At 41.8% G+C, this 22,627-nt stretch overlaps 1 protein-coding gene across 12 annotated transcripts in view; it reads left to right on the forward strand.

Annotated features, from left to right (window-relative positions):
• The first annotated feature begins 1,655 nt into the window (after positions 1-1,655).
• FGGY (FGGY carbohydrate kinase domain containing) overlaps positions 1,656-22,627 on the forward strand; it is a 425,082-nt gene continuing 404,110 nt past the window's right edge. For 8 of the 12 annotated variants that reach the window (XR_004348564.1, XR_004348561.1, XR_004348565.1 and 5 more), the window contains exons 1-2: positions 1,656-1,745; positions 21,816-22,030. Coding sequence is in view for 5 of the 12 variants with exons in the window: in XM_032623526.1 (XP_032479417.1) it covers positions 21,830-22,030 (201 nt within the window). In the remaining 7 variants the exon portion in view is untranslated. Of the gene's footprint in view, positions 1,746-1,845; positions 1,974-15,969; positions 16,064-21,815; positions 22,031-22,627 lie in introns of those variants that run through there. The other 4 variants (XM_032623542.1, XM_032623534.1, XM_032623582.1 and 1 more) reach the window with 4 other exon arrangements.

Consider the following 22,627-nt stretch of genomic DNA (forward strand, 5'->3'; position numbering starts at 1 on the left):
ACAGCTCTCATTGTACTATAGTATGAACTAGATATGGTAGACCGAGAGTAATCTAGGAAGGTTTTTTTGTTTGTTTTTTTTAAATTCCTGTGTCCCACTGTCTTAGCACACCCAGGAAACATTTGTTTACCAAACATTTGCTTTTCCATCTTCATGTAAACTGCCTTCCTCCCTTTTGAAGACATAAACCAATACCCCCTACATCCTTTTTTTGTCTTTAGTGGAAGATGTCTTTACAGAGTTACTCAGTTTTGCTGGGTCTCTCCCATGTACACGTTATTAAACTTTCATCTGATTTTCTCCCGTTCATAATGTCAATTTAATTCTTAGACCAGCCAGAAGAACCTAGAAGGATAGAGGAAAATTTCTTCCTCCGGCATCCCCAAACCAGGGCCCCTAGCAGATGCAGCTAATCACGTGGCCTCAGCCCCACTGAGCTACTATCCTCGCCTGTAAGACCAAGATGAGAGCATGTATTTGGGGTTGTTATGAGGATAGCAGAGTGACTATCATGCACATGGCCCATACTCCAGTTCTGTGAAATCAGTTATTACCGAGGCTTACCTCTCATGACCAGTGTGTCCTTCGAAAATCACTTCCTTTTACTGCACCTCAGTCTCCTTTTCTAGGAAAATAAAGAGTTTAGACTTCTTAAACTATCTTCCAAATTTCAGTCCCATCAGCTTGGGAGCCTGCCTTTTTAATAGATATGGCTTATGTTTGAGCTCAGGTTGGAATCTTCCCTCCTGTTACTTATTGTGAGTCTCAAAACAAGCTAAAAAACGTTTCCTACTCTTTGCATCTGTAAACTATGGACAAATAGTACCTAGCTAACTGGAAAGGTAAGAATCATGAAGATTAAATGACATAGGTGTGTCCAGGACCCACCAGACTGTAACTTCCTTAGAGGCTGGGGTTCATTTGTTTTGTACATTTACAAACTGACACCTTTTCAGAAGGTTGTTCACAAAATTAGTTGAGAACATTTTCGTAAAGTATCTCGGGAACAAGACCTCACGCAAAGTAAGCATTCAATAAATATTATTATTATTAATTTCTTTATTTTAACACCTGTCTGCAGGAGTCTTGGTGTTCAGTGCATGGTTGAGAAGCGAAGTTACAGGATACACGTCGGACACGTACCCAACAGCGGCTGAGGGGAGTCTGCGTGGGTGAGTTCTGCGAGAAGAGCCCCCAGACTAGGAAACTCTCGGCCTGAGAGGACAGAGCCCACTTCAGGCCTTTAAAAAGTCGGGGGAGGCCTTCCCTCATGGCGCAGTGGTTGAGAGTCCGCCTGCCAATGCAAGGGATACGGGTTCGTGCCCCGGTCCAGGAAGATCCCACATGCCGCGGAGCGGCTAGGCCTGTGAGCCATGGCCGCTGAGCCTGTGCGTCTGGAGCCTGTGCTCCGCAACGGGAGAGGCGAGAACAGTGAGAGACCCGCGTACCGCAAAAAAAAAAAAAAAGCTCGGGGCGGCGGGAAGAAACCGGAAGAGGATGCAGTCCACTCCAACCGACAGGCGACCGCCGCAGGAGGCCACGGCAGGGCGCAGGAGCGGGCCAATCCCGAGTCCCGTTCAAAGGGCCAATCGGGGCGAGTTTTATAGGGGCCGTGGCCGGCGGGGGCGGGGGCGGGGGCGGGGCCGCGCGGAGGGCGGGTCGGACCGCCCAGCCGAGGCTTGGTGCCGCTCCGCGCGGTTATCGGCAGGGCCGCGCTAGCTAAAATGTAATTTCAGATTGGACAAGTAAGTGACCCTCCGCCCAGTCCCACGTGTGTATCAGGGGCTTTAGCAAAAGCGCAGGCTCGCATCGCGCACGTTCTCCAGCTCGAGAGCGCACCCGGGCCCAAGCCTCCCTCCCCTTTCCCGCAGTCGCTGCCTCCTCTTCCTCGTCTGGCCGCCTGAGTCTTAACGCCAACGCCAGCAGTGCGTTGGCCCCTGAGACCTTGTTGAGTCCACTGTGTCCGCTCCTGGGTGAGACGTACGGCCACTCAAGAGAAGGGTGGGCCTTTACTGCATCCCCAACGCTGCCTAGGAGATGTCTGGAACCCGGGGTCCCCTGTCATCACTATCCAGTTAACTATGTTAATTTTCTCTCTCCCCCCCTTCCCACCGTATTTTAGGACATTTCCCCAGGCATTTTTGAACCTTTTAATTCCAGTCTGGCTACCTAAGGCATTTTAAGGCCATTGCTGCTTGTAGCTTTCAGTAGCTTATGGTAATGTTTGAGGTGCAGTTTAGTTTAGATGGTATAATGCTCTTTGGCTACAGTTATCCTGGGTAGGAAAGGCCTAGGAGTGTCTATTTTTATTAAAGTCCTTTCTTTTTAAGATGAACAAGATGCAAAATGGTGAATTTCCCTAATCATTGGCTATTTTCCACTAAAGCACTTCTCATGTCTTAACTAATTTCGTCTCTAAATTAAAAAGTCAAGTCATTTCCAAGATAGGGAAGAGCAGTCATTATTAGGTTACTTTTTAAAATAGGATATCAGGAGGAAGAGAGTGATTATGCTTTTGAACCACAAGTCAGTAAGAAAGAAGGCAAGCCTTCTCTTAGTTTGTAACTGGTATATAGATGGTAGAATTCTGCTTTGTTTTGTTTTGCTTGCTTTTCCCCTCTTTCCTATGATCCACCGACTGCATATCCTGAAATCGTACTTTTTAAGTTGCCAGCTGGGTCTTCCAGCCTTTTGACTGCCTCGTGGTCTTCTGGGAATCTCCTGTTAATGAGGTCCTGTGGTTGGCTTTTGACTTGGTGGCCACTGGCCTGGCTCTTGGAGGGAGCCAGCTGAGGAGGACCTCCTGGTGGGAGGCTCCAAGAACTCTTAAGGATGATTGAGGGAACAGAGAGGGTGAGAAGGGCCTGGAGATTGATTTTGAGGGGGAGGGAGGTTGGGAGTCTCCCTGCTGGATTTGGAAGTCAAAACATGTGTATTGGGAGAAAGGAGTAACCCAGAGGGTGGAGATCTGTGTCTTTCTGGATGAAATTAAGAAGTTTACTGGGAGGAGACTGAGCTTTCTTCCAGGCTGTGTTAATTTTTACTGTGGGCCTTGTCTTTTCCTGGAATCTGGTTCTCTTTCCCTAACCTTTCACTTGGTTCAAATCACAGTCAATTACCAGCTGGCTCTGAAAACAGTTTGAGGTAGTGAATCTTGCCCTTAAGCTCACAGCTGGAGTGGGACCATCCCCCCCCCCCCCCCACGCAAAGTATTTGAAATAATTATTTTACCAGAATGTACTACAGAGATTATTCAGCCTCTTACCTGTGCATATTTTTATAAGGTGGAATTTAGAGTCAACCCAGCTGATGTAAGAGGCGGTCATCCAAACCAGCTCTTGTGTTCATTTGTTTGTTCACTAATTTGGGAATGTGTTCTTGGCCTGTGGTAGGCTCTGGGAAAGCAAGGATGAACAAGACTTGGTCTTTGCTTTCAAGCTTTCATCCAGTCTGCTTCTGTCTAGTCTGGCAAGGGAGATTATATGATAGTGAGCTTAGTGCTGTAGCAAGGTAGAAGAAGATTCTCCTCTCTAATGGGCTGTATGGGAAAAGAATCTAAAAAAAGAGTGGATAGATGTATATGTGGAACTGATTCACTTTGCTGTACACTTGAAACTAACATAACGTTGTAAATCAAGTATACTCCAATAAAAATTAAAAAAAAAAAGATTCTCAGGAGTTGAGAGAAGTCCAAATGGCCCAATATAGGCTTTTATTGAAAACTTCTCAGAGGAGATAATACCCAAGTTGAGTTGCAAAGCATCGGTGTGATTGGGTTGGAGAAAGACAGAGGAAAGGGGATTATCTGACTTGGAACAGCATGGGCAAAGCTATGCAAGTCTGGTGCATTGTTGATTAGTATGGGCGGACTGGAAAGGGTAAGGGGAAATCACCAGAAAGGAGGTTCGGGAGAGTGAAAAGCCCAGATCAGGGAAGGTCAGGTGAATCAGGTTAAGGGAGTTTGAAATGCATCTCCAGAGCAAGCAGCAGCTATTGAAGTGACACTGTCAGATTTGTGTTTTAGAAAGTTAATTCTGGCTGCAGGGTGGAGAATGAATTGGAGTGGTGAAGATTGGAGAGAGGCTATTATAATGCAGGTGAGAGATGGGTTAGTGTAGTAGCTATGTGACTAGAGGAGAGAGATTAGAATAGAATGGTTAGGAATTAATTACTGATTGAATGTAGGGGATGAAGAAAGGATGTAGCAGTCAAGGTACCACAGGAAAGAAAAGGCATTCCCCACTAGGATATTTTTCAACAGCTTTATTGAGGTATATGTGACATACAGTAAACTGTACATATATAAAGTGTCTAATTTGAGAAGTTTCAACGTATGTATTTATCCATGAAACCATCATTACAATCAAGATAAAGAACATTTCTAATACCCCCAAAGATTGGTCATGCCCCTTTCTAATCCCTCCAAGAACCAGTGAGTTGTTTCTGTCACTATTTAAACTCTTTTAGGATTTTATCTGTGGGGTCATAGAATATGTATCTTTAGTGTGCGGTGGCTTTTCTTTAGCATAATCCTCTTGAGTTTATCCAGGTTATGTGTGCATACATAGTGTTTTTTTTTTTTTTTTCTGAGTACAACTATACCATATTTAGTTTATCCACTAACCCACTGATGGACATTTGGATTATTTGCTGCTTTTTGGCTACTACAAATAAAGCCAGTATCCGTATTTGTATAAATGTCTTTGTACAGCCTTCATTTCTGTTAGTTAAATACTTAAAAGTGGAACAGCTAGTTCACATGGTAGGTATATACTTAACTTAAGAAACAGCCAAACCATATTTCAAAGTGATTCCAGTTGCTTCAACTGGTGTGATCACTCTTTTAAATTTTAGCTATTCTAATAATGTGGAATCCTCTCATGGGGTTCTGTTGTGCACTTCCCTAATGACTAATAATTTAAAACTTCTTATCATGTTGCTTATTTCCCTGTATATATTTCATATATCTTCTTGGCTGAAGTGTTTATTTCTTTTGTCCACTTTTTAAAAATGGGCTGTTTGTTTCCTTATTGACTTTCAAGAGGTTTTTTTTTGTTGTTGCTTTTTGCGGTATGCGGGCCTTTCACTGTTGTGGCCTCGCCCGTTGCAGAGCACAGGCTCTGGGCGCTCAGGCTCAGCGGCCATGGCTCACGGGCCTAGCCGCTCCGCGGCATGTGGGATCTTCCCGGACCGGGGCACAAACCCGTGTCCATTGCATCGGCAGGCGGACTCTCAACCACTGCGCCACCAGGGAAGCCCAAGAGGTTTTTATATATATTCTCATTAATAAGTTTTTTATCACAGCTGTGATTTGCAAATATTTTATCCCATTTCATGGCTTATATTTTCATAGCAGTGTCTTTTGAAAAGCAGAGTTCTTAATTTTGCTGAAGTCTAATTTATCAATTTGTAATTTTGATAATGTAAATTTTATCAATTTATTCCTTTATGGACCATGGTTTTGATATCTTGAAAATCATGCCTAGCCTGAGATCTCAAATATTTTCTCCCATTTTTCTTTTAAGAAGCTTTATTGTTTTTTATTTTACATTAAATCCAGGATCCATTTCATGTTAACCTGTAGGACCAGATGTGGACAAAGTTTATTTTTTTCATATGGTATCAGTTGTTCCAGCACCATTTGCTAAAAAATCTATCCTTTCTCCATTGAATTGTCTTTGTACCTTTGATCAGAATCAATTTACCATGTGTATATGTGGGCCCATTTTTGGATGTTTTATTTTGTTCCATTGATTTCTTTGTCTGTTTTAATGCTAGTACCACTTAGTTTTGATGACTGTAGTTTTGTAATAAGTATTAAAAGCAGGTAGTATAAGTCCTTCAACTTTGTTTTTAAAAGTTATATTGGTTATTCTGCATCTGTTACATTTCCATTTTACAGTCATTTTGTCAGATTCAAAATAAAGGCCTGTTGAGATTTGAATTGGAACTTCATTTAATTTATACATTAGTTTGGGGAGAGAATTAACTTCTTAAATATTGAGTTTTCTGACCCATGGACACAGTATATCTGTTCATTTATTTAGGTCTTCCTTAATTTCTCTCAGCAGTGTCTTTTAGCTTTCAGTAGATGGGTCTTTGTCAGGTTATCTCTAGGTATTTCACATTTTTTGACGCTATTGTAAACAGTATTGTCTTCTTAGATTTCAACTTTCAGTTGTTTGTTGCTACTTGTATATTGATCATGTATCCTGCCATCTTGCTAACTGACTTATTAGTTTTAATAGCTTTTTTGTGGGTACCATCAGATTCTTTATGTGATCATGTTATCTGTGAATAAAGACAGTTTTACTTCTTCCTTTCAATGAGGATGTCTTATTTTTTTGTTATAGTGCACTGGCTAGAATCTCCACGCAGTGTTGTGTAGATATGATGAGAGCAAATGTCTTGCCTTGTTCCTGAGCTTAGGGAAAAGCATTCATATCTTCAGCATTATGATTTATGATGTTAGTTGTATATTTTTTGTAGAAGCTCTTTATCAGGTTTAGGAAGTTCCATTCTATTCCATCTTTGCTGAAAGGGTTTTAGGAAGTTCCATTCTATTCCATCTTTGCTGAAACGGTTTTTTTGTTTTTTCTTTGTTTTTTTTAAATGAAGAATGGGTATTTTGTCAGTTGCTTTTTTCTGTAACTATTGAGATCATTTTTTAAAGACTCTTAATATGATTAATTACATTCATTTTTTGGGGGGGAATGTTAAATTAACTTTGTATTCCTGAGATAAATCCCACGTGGCCAGGACCTATATTATCCTTTTTATATTTTGTTGGCTTCTGTTCTATTTGCTAACATTTTAAGAATATTTGCATCTGTGTTAATGATGGGTATTGATATAGTTTCTTTCCTTGTATTTTAAGTTTTGTTATCAAGATAATTCTGGCCTCATAGAATGAACAGGCAAGTATTTCCTTCTTTTCAGTTTTCTGTAAGAATTTGTGTAGAATTGCCATTATTGCTTCTCTTAAATATCTAGTAGAATTCATCAGTGAAACCATTGGGCTTGGAGTTTTTTTGTGGGGGAGAAGGAGAAGTCAACTGATTTAATAATATAGGACTATTCATATTATCTGTTTCTCCTTGAATGAGGTTTGATAGTTTGTGTATTTCAAGGAATTTGTACATATTATCTAAGTTGCTCATAATATCCCCTTATTATCATTTTAATATTTATAGAATCTTTTGTAATTTCATCTCCTCATTCCTAAGACTGGTTATTTGTCTCTTTTCTCTTTATTTTCTTGATCATTCTGGCCAGAAATTTATTAATATTATTGATCATCTCAAAGAACCAGCTTTTGGTTTCATTTATTTTCTTTATTGTTTTCCTTTTCTTTTTTAACTTACTGATTTCTGCTCTAAAATTTATGATTTCCTTTCTTCTGTTAACTTTGGCTTCCTCTTACTCATTTCTTTCTAATTTATTAAGGTGGAAATTAAGGTCATTTACTTGAGACTTTTCTAAGATAGGCATTTGATGCTGTAAATTTCTAAGTATTGCTTCAACTGCATCCCACAACTTTTGCTGTTTTTATTTTCATTCAGTGAATATACTTTCTAGTTGTTTTTAATGTCTTTTTGACCCATGGTTATATAAAAGTGTGTTATTCAGTTTCCAAATATTTGAGGATGTTCCACATATCTAACTATTATTGACTTTTAATTCCGCTGTAGTCACAGAGAATACTTTGTATGACTTGACTCCTTTTAACTTTTTGAGACTTGTTTCATGGCTCAGAATGTGGTCTGTCTTGGTAAATGTTCCGCGTACACTTGAAAAGAATGTATAGTCTGCTCTTGTTGGGTAGAGTGCTTTTTACATGTCAATTAGGTAGCTTCATTGACTACTCTTAATGTTTTATATACTTGCTGATTTTCTGTCTATCTGTTCTACCAATTATTGAGTGACATATTTAATTCTCTCATGATAATTGTAGACATATGCATTTCTCCTTGCAGTTCTATCAGATTTTGCTTTATGTATTCTGATGCTCTGTTATTATGTGCATTAATATTTAGGATTTTTAGGTCATCTTGGTGAATCATCCCCTCTATTATTTCATAATTTCTGATGATATGTTTTGCTCTGATAGCTACTTAATCATTATTCCTGATAATATTTTTGCTTTAAAATCTACTTAATGTTATGTTAATACAGCAAACTTCAGCTTTCTTTTGATTGCTCTTTTATGGTATATCTTTTCTTCCTTCTGCTTTTTAACCTATTTGTCTCCTTATATTTAAAGTGGGCTTCTTATAGGCAGCATATAGTTAGACTGGGTAACAAAGCAAGGCCTAACAATCTCTGCTTTTTAATTAGGGTGTTTAGACTATATATAATGCAATTCATGTGGTTTGTTTTAAACATATCATCTTGCTTTTTTTTTCTACTTGTTCCATCTGTTTCTTGGTCTCTTTTATCTCTTTTGTCTTCTTTTAGATTAATTTTTTAAAATTCCATTTTCCCCCTTTATTGGCTAATTAGGCATATCCTTTTTTCAGATATTATTTTAGTGGTTGCTTTAAGGTTTATAGTGTACATCATTAATTTATCAGAGTCAACTTTCAAGTGGTATTATACCACTTCATATGTAATATAAAACCATATAACAATGTATTTCTAATTCTTGTCTCATAGCCTCTGTGCTACTGCTATTTCATGTTGTATATTTTACTTCCATATATGTTTTAAACCCCACAATACATGGTTATTATTTTAGTTTTAAGCAACTCTTTTTAAGACATTCAAAAAATATTTAGAAGTCTTTATATGTACCACATAGTTACCTTTATGCTCTTCCTTGCATTTTATGGATCCAGATTTCCATGTGATATTATTTTTCCCCACTTCTTGTGGTGCAGTTCTGCTGGTGGTGAATTTTGGTATGTCATTTTTGGTATGTCTGATAAAGTCTTTATTTCAGCTTTAGTTCTGAAAGATTTTTTCACAGCGTAAAGAATTCTAGACATAAAGTTTTTTTCTTTTAGTCCTTCAAAGATCTTCCTCTACTGTCTCATAGCTTGCATTATTTCTGATAAGAAATCCATTGTCATTCTCGCGAGTTTTTTTTTCTTTTTTGCGTAATCTGCCACCCCCCACCCTGACTGCTTTTAAGTTTTTCTCTTTATCATTGGTTTTGAACAATTTAATTATGATGTTTCTTGGTTTAGTTTTCTTTATATTTCTTGTGCTTGGGGTTCATTGATATTCTTGATTATATGGGTTTATAGTTTTCATCAGATTTGGAAAATTTGTGTCCATTATGTCTCATATATTTCTCCTGGTCCCTTCTTTGTTCTCTCTTTCAGGTATTCCCATTACACATATATTAGGCCACTTGAAATTTTTCCACAGCTCACTGATGCTCTGTTTATTTTTGAAAAATCTTTTTTTCTCTTTGTTATATTTTAGATAGCTTCTATTACTGTGTCTTGAAGGTTACTAATCTTCTGTGTTATCTAATCTCATATAGTTAACTTTTCATCTCAAACATTTTAGTTTTCATTTCTAGAATTTCAACTTGAGTCTTTTTTGAAATCTTGCATGTGTGAACTTTTAAGTTCACTCTTTCCTTTAGCTTTTTGAACATATGAAATTCAGGTATGATAGCTGTTTTAATATGTGTCTACTAGTTCCATCAAATGTGTCAATTCTAGGTCAGTGTCCATTGATGTTTCTCATTTTAGTAGTATTTTCCTGCTTCTTTGCATGCCTGGTAATTTTTGGTTGAATATCAGACATTATGTATTTTACCCTTTTCAGTGCTATATATTTTTTGTATTTCTATAAATACACTTGAGCTTTGTTTTGGGGCATGAGTAAGTTATTTGGAAACAGTTCTATCCTTTTGAGTCTTGCTTTAAGCTTTGTTGAGTAGGGCTAATTCTTCTTCACTGCTGAGGTAAAACCCTTCTGTGTACTCCACCCCATACCCTGTTAATTATGAGGTTTTCCACACTGGCTGGTCTGAATAGGCACTATTCATGGCCCTGTGTGAAATCCGCTGATTGTTCTCTGTGATCCTTTTGAGTGCTTCTGGCTCAGATAGTTTCCTCACATACATACAGTGATTGGTACTCTCCTGAATACTTCAGGAGCACATCCTCCTGTACATCTCTCTCCTGTCTTGTACTTTGCCCCAAGAATTCTAGCCTCCTTGTTCTACTTAGACCTCTAGCTCTGGCTCCTCAATTCGAGAAACTGCAGGGCTTGGTATGGATTTCCTCTTCTGTGTCCTCTGTCCCAGGCATTAAGCTTGAGCAGTTTTAGGATACCTCATTTTTCCCCCATCTCTTTGAGATTACTGTAGTTTTTTGCCTGATGTCCAGTGTCCCGAGAACCTTAGTTTCCTGTATTCATTATTTTAGTTGTTTTAGGTGGGAAGGTAAATATGGTGCCTGTTACTCCATCTTGGCTAGAAGTGGAGGTCCTCAACTGGAATTTTTGAAGAAAATTTTAAAAGGGACTATTTGAGGTTGTGAGGAAGGGATTTATATAGGACCCTGGAGGTCCTATAACCCCTTCATCAACTTAAATTATTTAGAAAGTTCTTAACAACATGGATGACAAAATGAAGCAGAGTTCATACAGCAGGTACATATGCAGTGCTGTGTGTGTGGGCTGGGTTCAGTCAGAGTGGAAAAATAAAGTAGAAATCATTCAGGCTAAATGTATGTGTTGCCAGTCCCTTGGGCAATCTGGATTTTGGGCTGAGTTACACTGAAATCTGTTGCAGACCAGGCTGAGAGCTGAGTATCTTGAATTCTGCTACACTGGCCATGGGATGAAGAGATTAAGAAAGGACTCAGTTTCTGGTCAGCTATGGGGGATGAAAGTTGAGAAGGCAAATTATAAAATCAAGCATGATTTATATACACCAAACTCAATGTAGTTTACGAAATTCTGGGATTGTAGAATTATGTGGCCAACTTTGATATTAGAGTGTGGCTATGGGTCGGCTGTTTTAAATCGTCATGTGACATAGTGGACAGAGCATGGGGTTGAAGACCCTCTCTGTTTTTACTGACTCTGTGACATTGGGCAAGTGACCTAAATGCACAGAACCTTAGTTACCCCGTCTCTGGGTTGTGGACCCTCCAAAGTTGTTGGGAGGATCAGCAAAGCTGTCTACTAAGTCACTAGTACCAGTCCTGGAAGAGAGTAAATGCTCACGCAAAATCTGTTGATCCAAGACGAGGGTTGGCACAAAATATGAGTTTGAGAAACATTGCGATTCATGTGAAGGTACATATTGACAGGACATATTAATAGATAACGCTAATTTCTAGGGACCTATTAAAGGAAGAGTAGGGTATTTGAGGAGGGCTACCTCAAAGCCCACCTTCAAAGGCACTTTGTGAAGACACCCCAGGTCCCCTTCCCTTTTTTCCTGAACAAGTTGTTCTGATGTTAGTGTCTGAGATTGGGTATTGGGCTGGGTGGGCTACTGATTTGTCCCAACATGTGTTGCATCTAGGGGGCCTCCAGGAAGGTAGAGAAGACCTGCTGTGTGCTCACGGTGGGCTACTAGCCCAGCTTCCCTCATCTCCACACAGCATCATGTGGGAACATGGGTATCTGAAGATCATTCTTGTTAAATGTACCAAGTGCCCCATACCCCTTCTTCCTCCCTCTTTATTTTAGGAAAAGCCACGGCATGGAGGGGTTATAGGAGCTAAAAGTATATAGCAAAGAGGAAAGGAAACTCAGGATGTCCTGAGAGTCATCTTAAAACGTTTTAAGGGATAGCTCACCCAAAGGAGGTTAGGTGGCTGATCCCGTGGGATAAAAATGAGGACTAGAGGGTGGAAGCCATATAAAGTAGAATTCAACGCAGTACGAGGCTCTTTCTTCTTCTTATAGTACTAGCTGCGTATTGTGAAAATTCAAACAGCACAGAGAGGGGAAGTTAAAAATTGCCCTTCAAGCTTCCACCGCATTTCTTTTCCCTAGATGTCACTGCAGTAAGCAGGCTTTTGCATATTCTTCCTGAAGTTTTGTATGTTAGGTCCTTATACAATACAGTGGTTCTCAAACTTTAGCACCTGTCAGGGTAGCCTGGCAGATGTGAGCCGCACTCCCCAGAGTTTCTGAATCAGTAGATCTGGGCTGGAGCCTGAGAATTTGCATTTCTAACATGTTCCCTGGCGATGCTGTTGTTGCTCCTCTGGAGATCACAGTTTGAGAACCACTGTTGCTTTTCCTCTTTACAGAGTTAATACAAATGCATTCATACTATGGTGTCTAAGAACTTGCATTTTTACTTAATAACATATAATTAGCAATTTTCTTTAGCTTTTCATTGTTTTTAACAGCTGCTTCTGTATCAGTTTTAGCAATTCCCCTATAAATAAACATTGAATTTGTTTCCAGGGTTTTTGTGAGTGTGCCCTTGCCTTTAAAAAAAAGAAAGTTGAAATGGACATTTTTGTATACATCTTTTAGATGAGACAATCTTAAATGCTTAGAAGTTCAACTCTTGGGTAAAAGGGTAGATTTTGAAAACAGAAAGGAGGTTGAACCAATTATTCTCCCACTGAAAGTGTCTGAAACTGCCTTTTTCCCCAAACTCTTGCCAAAGATGGGTACCAGCATTTTCATTTTCTGCCCATTTTTTAAGGTGTACGATTATATCTCAGTATTCTTTTGATTTGCATTTTCCTCCATTATTTGTGAGGCTAAAGGTTGACATGTATGCATTGTATGTCTTTTTCTATGAACTGCAAGTTTTTATTTCCTCCGTCACAAGGAGGAGAGAACAGTATGAACAGAGGCACCAAACCTTCATTTGAGGGATTGCTAGTAGCTTTGTAGAGTTGGAGCCTCAGGGGTTGCAGTCAGGGAGGAGGCAGGGAAGTAAGGTGAGAGGCACAGGCAGAGCCGTAGCTTTGAGGGCCTTGTGGGCCAAAGAAAGAACTTGGGCCTTACTTTGGGCAGAGGCAGTACTGATGGTGTTTAAGCTTACGGTGTAGCTCTTGGCAGTTTTAACAGGGCGTGTTTCTGGAGGGGCAAGCTGTCCAATAATCTTCCAGTAACTCATTCTTTAGGCCTTTCACCCTGGGCCTTGAAGCCACCTGGCCATTCTTGATAAACAGGTAAACACAAGACTAGACCAGAGGCCTCAGCCAGCCTCAGGCTGGGCGCTGTCTTCAAGGGAGGAATTTTGCAAGATGGTGCAGGGACTGGATTTTGTTGCTCTACCTAATACTGTACTGCCCTGAGCCCTTCCTGAATTTACCGACATCTGACAGCAGTCATCAAGGTTGGTGGGTTCTTCTGTTGTTTTTATTTGAGTGACTTTCTGAGAAAAGCTGTGGATTTGGGCCAATATGCTAATGATAATGATATTGCTTTGAAAGTCTGATTAGTTCTGTAGAATATTATTTTATAGTTAATTATGTCAACAAATCAACAGACTCTTGGAGAAGAAAGTGAAAGAGGGAGATAAACTACATATATATTTAACAAATTGTTCAGAACTCCAAGAGAGGTAGGAATTCACGTATTACAAAGAAGAGTCCACTTAACAATAAAAAATCACTAAGTTTGCCTGTAATTTTCCCTGTTATGTGCGTAGCTTTGTAATTGGCTTATGGGTTTAAACTATAATAACTTCGCATTTAGAATCAGGACACCAGCCCTGGCTCTCTGTGTGTCTGTTCTGCCACTTTTCTGCTTCCAGGGTCCTGGCATGAGAGTAAGAGGCCGTCAGATTCAGGCTTTGGCTTTTAGTGAACTCAGGCTGTGAATTGGGTTTGTGAAAGATAGACCCCATCTTTCTTCTCCCCTCCATGCATGTGTCTGTGGGAATGGGGCTCTGGGTCAAGGAGGATGATTGACCTGGGAGGGGGTGCAGTGCTTTACACACAAGAGAAGCTTGCTGATGGTGCTTCTAGAACTCTCCAGGGACGGAGAGTTTTTAGAGGCTTTTTATTTCAAAAGGTATTTGACTATTTTATACATTAATAATTTCTCCCTCTCTCACAGCCCAGGAATTCCCCTATTACTGCATGACACACGCTGTGCTTGTCTCCAGGTAGAAGGAAGTAGGGGGGCAGAACATTCTCAGTTAATATCTAATGTTTCTCACAGTAGCATTTATAGTGACATAGGTGGTGGTTATTAATCAGAGCATGGAAGGGGCGTTTCTGATGGCTGAGTGTCTGAGAAGTTTTCACAGGATGAACAGACTTGTAATTGTGTTCTGAGTGTGTCCAGGATGAAAGCAGCTTGGTTAGGGAAGGAAAGCCAAGCCATTTCAGGGATGGATAAGAGTCCTGCTCTGGCTTAGGCAAACCTGAATTTGAGTACAGCCTTCTTCCTCTCCAGGCGTCGTGACCATCCGCCGGGTATCGCTCCTCTCAGGATTTGAGTGTCCTCCCCTGTAAATGAGGGAAGGGTGGGTGTCATAAATGTGGGCCCCCCTCTCCCTTTCTCTGCAAAGAGAATAGCTTGGTAGGGCTATTAAAGGGCTTGGAAGGCATTTTGACAAGTCAGGAGCTGCTTTATTGGCTCACAAGTATTGAAGAGAAGAGAGCGTAAGCAAGGTTTTATGGAAGAGGACATGGGAGACTCAAAGTTTAATTTGCTTTGAGGTGATGTTTGTTTTTGGAGTTTGGGGATGTCCTTTGATGCGTCAGATTTTCCATCCATGATTTTGTTAGGGCCTATACTGTGCATTTGGCCTCAGCATGGTTGGGGTTTGTGTTTTCTTTGCGTCAGCTGTTGTGCTGTTGCCTGTGTGGCTCTTGGAGGGTGGTGGGTTTTGGCCACCATCCAGGACTGCCTCAGAGTTGATCCCTGTGGCTGCCACATTGTGAGGCAGGCATGAGGACTTGGGGAGTTTTGCCTTTTCTGCCTGTTGGAATCCGTCTTTGAATTTAAAAGGACAGCCAGCCGTTCTTCTGTCTGATTTAATACCATATCCCTCCTCCAGTCACCTCGTATTTGTCCCTAAAAATGGGCTCAGTCCAAAGCATGAAGATCCTCAACATCCTGAAAAATACTGGGTTTCTGATCCAATGATTGGAACAGTGATGAAAACAATAAACTGGTGCTTCTTTTACCAGCTAACGTCTCTGTATTCTGCAGAGAAAGGTGGAGTTGGAATAAGATGCTTGGCTTCAAGAGTATAGCTGAGATTCTGATGGCAATCTGGAGCCACCTTACTGCCATGTGTAATATTACCAGGTGCATTAGATTGAGCTTGACGTACATCAACAAGGCATAACTTGAGGCATCACCATTTGACTTTCAAAAATCAGCTTCTTACATTAAATTGTCAGCTCTTTAAAATCAGAAATGATATATTTTTCAGCTTCCTATTCCTGGTGTCCTGGCACAGAAAAAGCACTTAACATTTGTTTACTGGAGTTTGAGCTGTTAGACATGGTGAGAATACCTAGGTATAGATCATGCATATTAAGTAATTGCAGATGTCCAGAGGTGATTTGATGGTGAAAAGGGAGGGTTAGCACATGTTAATAGTCCTAATAGTTGCTGCCGTTTACTGAGCATGTACCATATATCAGGCACTGTGCTGGGCACTTCAGTTATACAATCCTAGTTCATTGTTCAAAGAATACAATGAGATTGGAGCTGCAGGAGACAGCCTTTCACTTTCAGAGAAGTACCTGTCAAGAAGCTGTACATTTTCTCCCATGAGTATTTTTGGTAAAGCCAGTGGAGAATCAGATATTATTGCCAGATTAGCACTTTCCTTCCCATCCCGAACTTTCTCTCCATCTTAGAGCATGTGCGCATTGTTTAAAGTGGTATTTAGTTCCTTCTGACAAAGAGACTAAAGTTGACCAGTGTACTCATTGCTTATCTTTTTCTTCCTAAACCTCCCAACCCCCTGATTGCAATATAACTAAATTAAAAAAAAATTGTGTGGGTCTCGTGTACTCGAGCTCCCAGCCAAGACCAAAGATCAAAGTCAAGAGAGGATATTGAGCTCCCTCCCAGGTCCCTGGGACGCTGTATTTGCAGACACTGTTTCCAAGTCAGTCCTGGAGGAGTAGCCCTCTGAGAAATAGGACTGCAGGTAAGCTCATCCACTTTGGAGCCTTGTAGTCTTAGGAAACATTGTTACTGGTCTTTGGTCACTTAGGGGAAGAGAAGGAGGAAAATACAAGAGAACAATCCCCAAAGGTTGGTTTTCAGCATTGGTATTTGAGCATGACCCCTTAGAATCTCTGGGATAGTTGTGCAGAGAACAGCCTCCCGTGTCTGTGACCCTCTTTCCTTTTCTCACGTTGCCTTTGAGCAGCTTGCATGTTTGTTAAAGAATCAGCCATGAAGCCTGTGGTTTTCTGTGGCACATTTCTAATAATATTTGTAAAGGCTATTATTTAATGAACTGCATACATATTTATCATAAGAGCAGTCTTTTGATGGTGAACAGGGGCTAAAAGCCAGTCCAGTCTGCGCTGGGGACTTGGCTGGGAGGCTGTTTCTGCCCTTCAGAGCCTCCTGTAGACTGAAAAGTTAGGTAAGGCTCGGGACGTGTGTGCAGCCAGCTTGAATTTCTCCCTGTAGGTTTTCTTTGCCTTGGCCTTCACAATCTATGTCCTTATTTCTCCGTCTGACCAGCCTACCTATATTACCTATTAGTTGTTTTTGTTTTTAGAGAATTTATCTTTGACTGAAATGAATGAATTGGAACTAATGTTCTGACTCTCAGCATTCATCCATTGGGCTCTGGAGCCATACCATCCTGGCCTGGAGTCCCAGCTCCTCTGGTTTTGTGCTCTATGATGTTAAATAGCTTTATTGCTGAGAACCTCAATCTCCTAAACTGGAAAATGGGCTCATAGTGCCAACCACACGGGATTGTTACAAAGGTGAAGTGAAATCACAAGATCAGGTGGGCGGTTTGCAGAGCAGAGCTTAATAAATGCTAGTTGTTGCTGCCTTTGTTGTTGATATTGATATTGAAGAAGTTTTTGAAGGATTTGGGTTTCACTTTTAGGTTGGTGTGTAGAAAGAGCCCTAAACCTGCCTTAAGAGGCCAGGGTTCAAATGCAGGTGCTGCTGTTGTTTGCTGTTTGTGGTACTAAGGGCAAATTTCCCCATCCCACCAAGGTATAAGATGGTGATAGGGTTACCAGCTTGACTGGGTTTCAGTCAGAAGATATGAACAAATGTATAAAAGTGCCAGGCATGCGGGAGGATCCTAATCCTTTTAAAAAAATACAAATTGGAAAAGGGAATAATGTTTTCCACTTTGCAGTTACTTTATTTCTTGAGGCCAAGAGGGACTGGAATACAGTTTGGAGTCTAGGACACAGCCGAGAGTACCTATGACCCAGGAACAAAGGGCACAGAAAGGGGAGACAAGGAATCTGAGTTGCAGAAACTCCTCTGGCAGAGTTTTTATAACTCACAGGGTTGAGTTTCAGGGAAGCTGCCTAAGGGCTTGAACTTCTTTGTTTCTCTTCTTTCAGGGTCCAGGTGTGGAAACAATCATAAAGAGATCACTTAAAACTATAGTAATGGGAAACATGGTGAACTTGAAATATTTAATTAGGATCTATTTCTTACAAAAACATGAACTGGGAGGTCTGTGCGAACAGTGCAGGGAGGGTAAGATGCCCTTGTTCCCGTGGGTTTGACTCTCTTCCCAACTGATGTCTCAGTTAAATGGTCTAGAAATGGGTAGTTTGCCAGAGAGAGGCCACCTGGTGTTGAGGAAGGGTCAGTCTCTGAAGGTGGTCAGCCTGAGTTCTGAGTTAGCCAGTTGTAGACAGAGTAGGCAGAAATACCTAGCAGAGTCCTTGGCAAATGGGCATTTACTAAATGGAGGGTATCAGGCAGTATATCATCCTGAGAATGGTTAGGGATTTGGGAGCCAGAGGGAATGAGATTGCTCTCAACTCCATCACTTGCGAGTTATATGACATACTGGAGCAAGTTATTAACTAGTCTAGGACTCGTTTTCCTCATCAGTAAAATGGGGATGATAACAGTAATTATCCTCAGGGGTCGATGTCAGGATAAAAAGTGGATTAAGAATGTAAGCAAGCTGCTTAGCAAAGCATCGGATACACAGTAGATTTGTACCTTTTATTATTTCCCTAAAGATAGGTTTTAAAGGTGTCCACTGAGTCTCAGAGACTTGGTGAGTTTGCGCTATATGCCAGGCACTGGGCTAACGCTGGGATACAGCTGTGGTCCAGGCAGCACTGGAGTTAATGTCTAATGGCAAAGCTCCACTGTCCATACAAGTGTATGTGTGTGGGCGGGGGGTGGGGTGGTGGTGGTGGTTCTCCCAAAGGATGGGCTCTTTCCTGTTTAGCCAAGAGATGGGTCCAAAACCCAGAGCTGGGGGAAGCCCTGAGTCAGCTGCAGAGTGGAAATCTGCCTCTTTGGATTTTATTGGAGGTAAATCAGGATGTCTGGGTAGTGGGTGGTAAGATGAGGAATTCCTTGTAGAGGAAGACAGTCAAAAGTGAGGGAGCCAGGCCTGAGGAGCTGGGCCAGCCCCCTGGGGAACTCTTTTGTCACTGGCACTGGCAGGAGTACAGAGAAGCCTGGATGATGGCTGGCCAGGTCTGTGTAATCCAGAATGTTTGTATAGATTCTTCATTTCCTGTGTTTTTCCCCTTGTTTCTCCCTCCAGTGTTTAGAATAATCTTGGACAGTTTTAGCCAAGGACAGAGAGTTGTTGGCTTGTCAGGATCAGTGTTGGGGAATAGCATCCCTGGGCCCTTCCAAGTAGTGACAGGGGGAAGCTAAGAGAAGGAACCCCGAGTACAGCAAGAGGATGTGTATGTGGTCAGTTCGGGGAGGTGGAACAGCGAGCCCAGTCAGGCTTCCTCCTCTTTGCAGATAAAGAGACCGAGGAAGATCTGAGCCATGGCACTGTCCTATTTTTTCCTTCACTGTATCCTTAGCTCTTAGCAGGGTGCCTGGCACAATCCACATTTCTTTGAATATCAGTCATTGATTGCAAGATGCATCATTATTTCATATACCACTAAGAAGGAAAGAACATGCTACTGATCAGTTGTAAGATGCCATTGATTGCCGAGTCACTAATTTTGAAGAAGCTAAGTGTGAAAAAAATGAGTGTCTACGAATTAATAAAATGTAGTTGTAAGCATCCAATAAATATTTGTTAATTGGATGGATGAAGCATACAGAGATTAGAATCAAGGAAAAACACTAGTGCAGATAAGTACAAACCTAGGAATCCAACTATTAAAGCACTAAAGCCCGAACCTGTTCATGCTTGTTTTCTGTGGATTCACTGATCTAGGTGTTCATTCCGTAAACATTTATTGAAAACCAGTTATGTACCAGACACTGTACTGGTTTTGGGGATATAGAAATTGTAGGAGCTGGGGATCCAGGAATCAATCAGTTCCTTTCTTCAGGTTCAGGCCAGTAAGGGAGACGGACACAGAAACAAAAAATTCACAGTCGAGTGGTCTTCAAAAAGTTGGCAAAGAAAGTAGGGGCACAGTACTCTGGTGACAGCAGGGCATGGAGAGAGGCAAGGCAGTCTTTCCTGAAGAGGTGGTGGTTTAGCTGGATCTTGAAATGGAAGTCAGCAGGCTTACAAGAGAGGAAGGAGGTAGCAAGGGAAGAGAAGCATGAGGGGAGACAGTCCTGTAGCAGTGCGGTACACCTGTGGTCCTGCGAGGGGTTCAGGATGTCTGGAGCTTGGCGTGAGAATGGGCAGGACTGAGGTGGATGTGGCTGGACAGCAGGCAGATGGCAGCTCCTGGAGGGCCTGGGATGCCGTGCAGAGGGCCTCAGCCAGTGGTTTTCAGCCATCCTGAGTCCTGAGGAAGGACCCAGCAGAGCGATTGCTGGGGGGAGGGTAGAGGGCCAGGCAAGGGTGATATTTGCTTCAAACAGAGAAGCTCTGCTTTGATCTGTTGTATTTCAATTTTTCCGAGTAATGGCTTGAAGGAAAGATATCCCTTTCGGATGCTTGAAGGAATGCATGGTTTGAAAACTGGTGCCACTGGTCATACGGGCGAGGAGATGAGAAGGCACTTAGGCTGGAGCCTGAGAGTTGTTCTCTGAAGCTCAGACGGAGGTAGCACATGTTCTTAACTACAGTTTCCCCATTGGCCTCTACACCTGCCTGTGAACCAAAGGGGGCCACACACCTCTGGGAAATCTTCGTGATCAAGTCAGAAGCTATCACTTGTAATGAAGCTGTTTTTGACTGGGATAAATAGCCAGGAAGCTGTAATGGAACATCTGCTGGCTGACTTCATTTTAGAATTCCCAGGTGTGACCTTGCCGAGGAAACATTACCTTTTTGAAGTGGAAAGGTGCAGAGCGCTGCTGCGGTTGAAATGAGACTCTAGGCGCTGAGGCCGCCCCGAGCTCACCTGGGGAGTTGTAGCATGTTCACCAGCATGGGTATCTTGGGGGCTTGTTCTTATTCTTTAAAAGGCCAATCTGGAAAATGAAAGCCTCTGTGAGATGTCTGTGTCATGGGGGCTAATCTGACCAGAGGGACTCAGAGCCACAGTGAAGGCCAAGGAATTCCTGAGTGTTCTCTGGTCAGATTTCCTTGTAACTCACAAGGGGTCTGTAAAGAAAACAGATTGTTTAACAAGTTCCTGATCCTGTCTCCCTCGAGGCTCCTTCCCAATTCCCAGTCACTTCCTGACACAGCTGCAGTATATTTGCCTCTTCTCCAAACCTGTATCACAAGCTGCTAAGAAGGACAGGAAGGGACATGAGACAGATGTGGGACCTCGGGTCCAGGCTGCTCTTGAGTGGTGCTGGCTTAGTCTTTTAACTTCTCAGAGACCTATTTGCCCATCAGTATAAAATGCATCAATGTGCATTTACTGTTCTTAAGTGTGTGGACCTAGCATTAAGAGAAAAGTTACGTATCTCTTGGCATCTCATCTTAGTCACCTGTAAAATAGATTTTTAACTATACTCACCTTCACGGGGAGAGGGGAATTGGATGAAGGCAGTCAAAAGGTACAAACTTCTGGTTATAAGATAACTAAATGCTAGGAATATAATGTGCAACGTGATACATAAAATGAACACTGCTGTATTTATGTATGAAAGTTAAGAGAGTAAATTCTAAGATACCTCATCACACAAATTTGTTTTTCTGTTTCTTTACTTTTAAATCTCTATGAGATGATAGATATTCACTAAGCTTATTGTGATAATCACTTCTTACTGTATGAAAGCCAAATCATTATGCTGTACACCTTAAACTTATACAGTGCTCTATGTCAATTATATCTCAATAAAACTGGAAGAAAAAAATAGTCTCACCTTGTAGAGTCGTAGTGAGTAGAGGGGCTGTATGTACTTTTTACAGTGCTTGTTGGCACATAATAGGTGCTCAGTAGATAGTTTTTTGAATGAATGGCCGCCTGGGCAGATGAGGTTCCTTTTCAGCGCCATGGGCATTGTCCTTGTTTTGATTCAAATTCACTGAGAAGAAAATGCATATCTATTGCCTCCAGATTCTCAGCTCTATAACCCTTTATTTATCCTCATAGCACTTTTCACCCAGTGTCAGGACTTTGCTTGAGTAATTAATGCAGTTCGTAAATCCTCACCATCTGACTCCCTTCCAAGAACAGAAACTCCATATCTGAGGCCATGCCTGTCTGTTCACCCACTACCTAGCTCAGTGCCTGTTAGCACACTGGCAGCAATGAATGTTTTGTTGGATGAATAAATAATCAGTGGCTACCAGTTCATCAGCTGCATCCCTTCATTTCCACTTTCAAGTTGTCCCATGCTTGGCTTTGCAGACCCACTTGGTCTTCACGTGGTTTTGCCCTTGATCCCCGCAGGTGGAGGCACGGCAATGCCCGGCGGAGATCAGGAACTCGGGAGCTACTACGTGGGTGTGGACGTGGGGACAGGCAGTGTCCGTGCAGCTCTGGTGGACCAGAGGGGTATCCTCTTGGCTTTCGCAGACCAGCCAATCAACCAGTGGGAGCCTCAGTTCAACCACCACGAGCAGTCCTCCGAGGACATCTGGGTTGCGTGCTGCATCGTCACAAATGTATGGCCTCAACTCTCGCGTTCTCACATGTGTTCTCCTGCTCCCACCTGCTGAGTGTGTATAGTGTGTCCATCTGGTGCCAGGGACAACGTCGGGGTAACTTTAGACACAGGCTTTGCCTTTAGGGAGCTCATGGTCTATGGCAGAGACCAACAGACAGCTGGGATGTAATGTGATATGTGCTGGGAGCAAAGTGACTGTGGCTAGAGCTGAGGAAGGGGCCAACACTGAGGGGCTCCAGGTAGACAGGATGGAGGATGCAGAACATGTAGACAGAGGATTCAGTCAGATGTGACCGAATGTGAAGACGTCACTGATAACCATAGATGACCTCTACTGCGCCCTCAGGTGTGCCCAGTGCTGTGTAAAACATGTTAACATGCATTATGCAGTCGAATCCTCACAACGACCCTGTAAGGTACCCTCATTTTATTGAGGAGGAAACAAAGGCATAGAAAGATTAGGTAACTTACTCAAGTTCATGCAGTTAGTAAGTAGGAAAGGCAGTCTGACTCCAGTGCTGCACCCTTAGTCACTGGACTCTCCTGCCTTCCAAGTGGACAAATGAGGGGAACCTCATTTTGTTCAGAGGGAACT

This window comes from Phocoena sinus, chromosome 1 (assembly GCF_008692025.1).
Source record: "Phocoena sinus isolate mPhoSin1 chromosome 1, mPhoSin1.pri, whole genome shotgun sequence".
Taxonomy (NCBI): Eukaryota; Metazoa; Chordata; class Mammalia; order Artiodactyla; family Phocoenidae; genus Phocoena; species Phocoena sinus.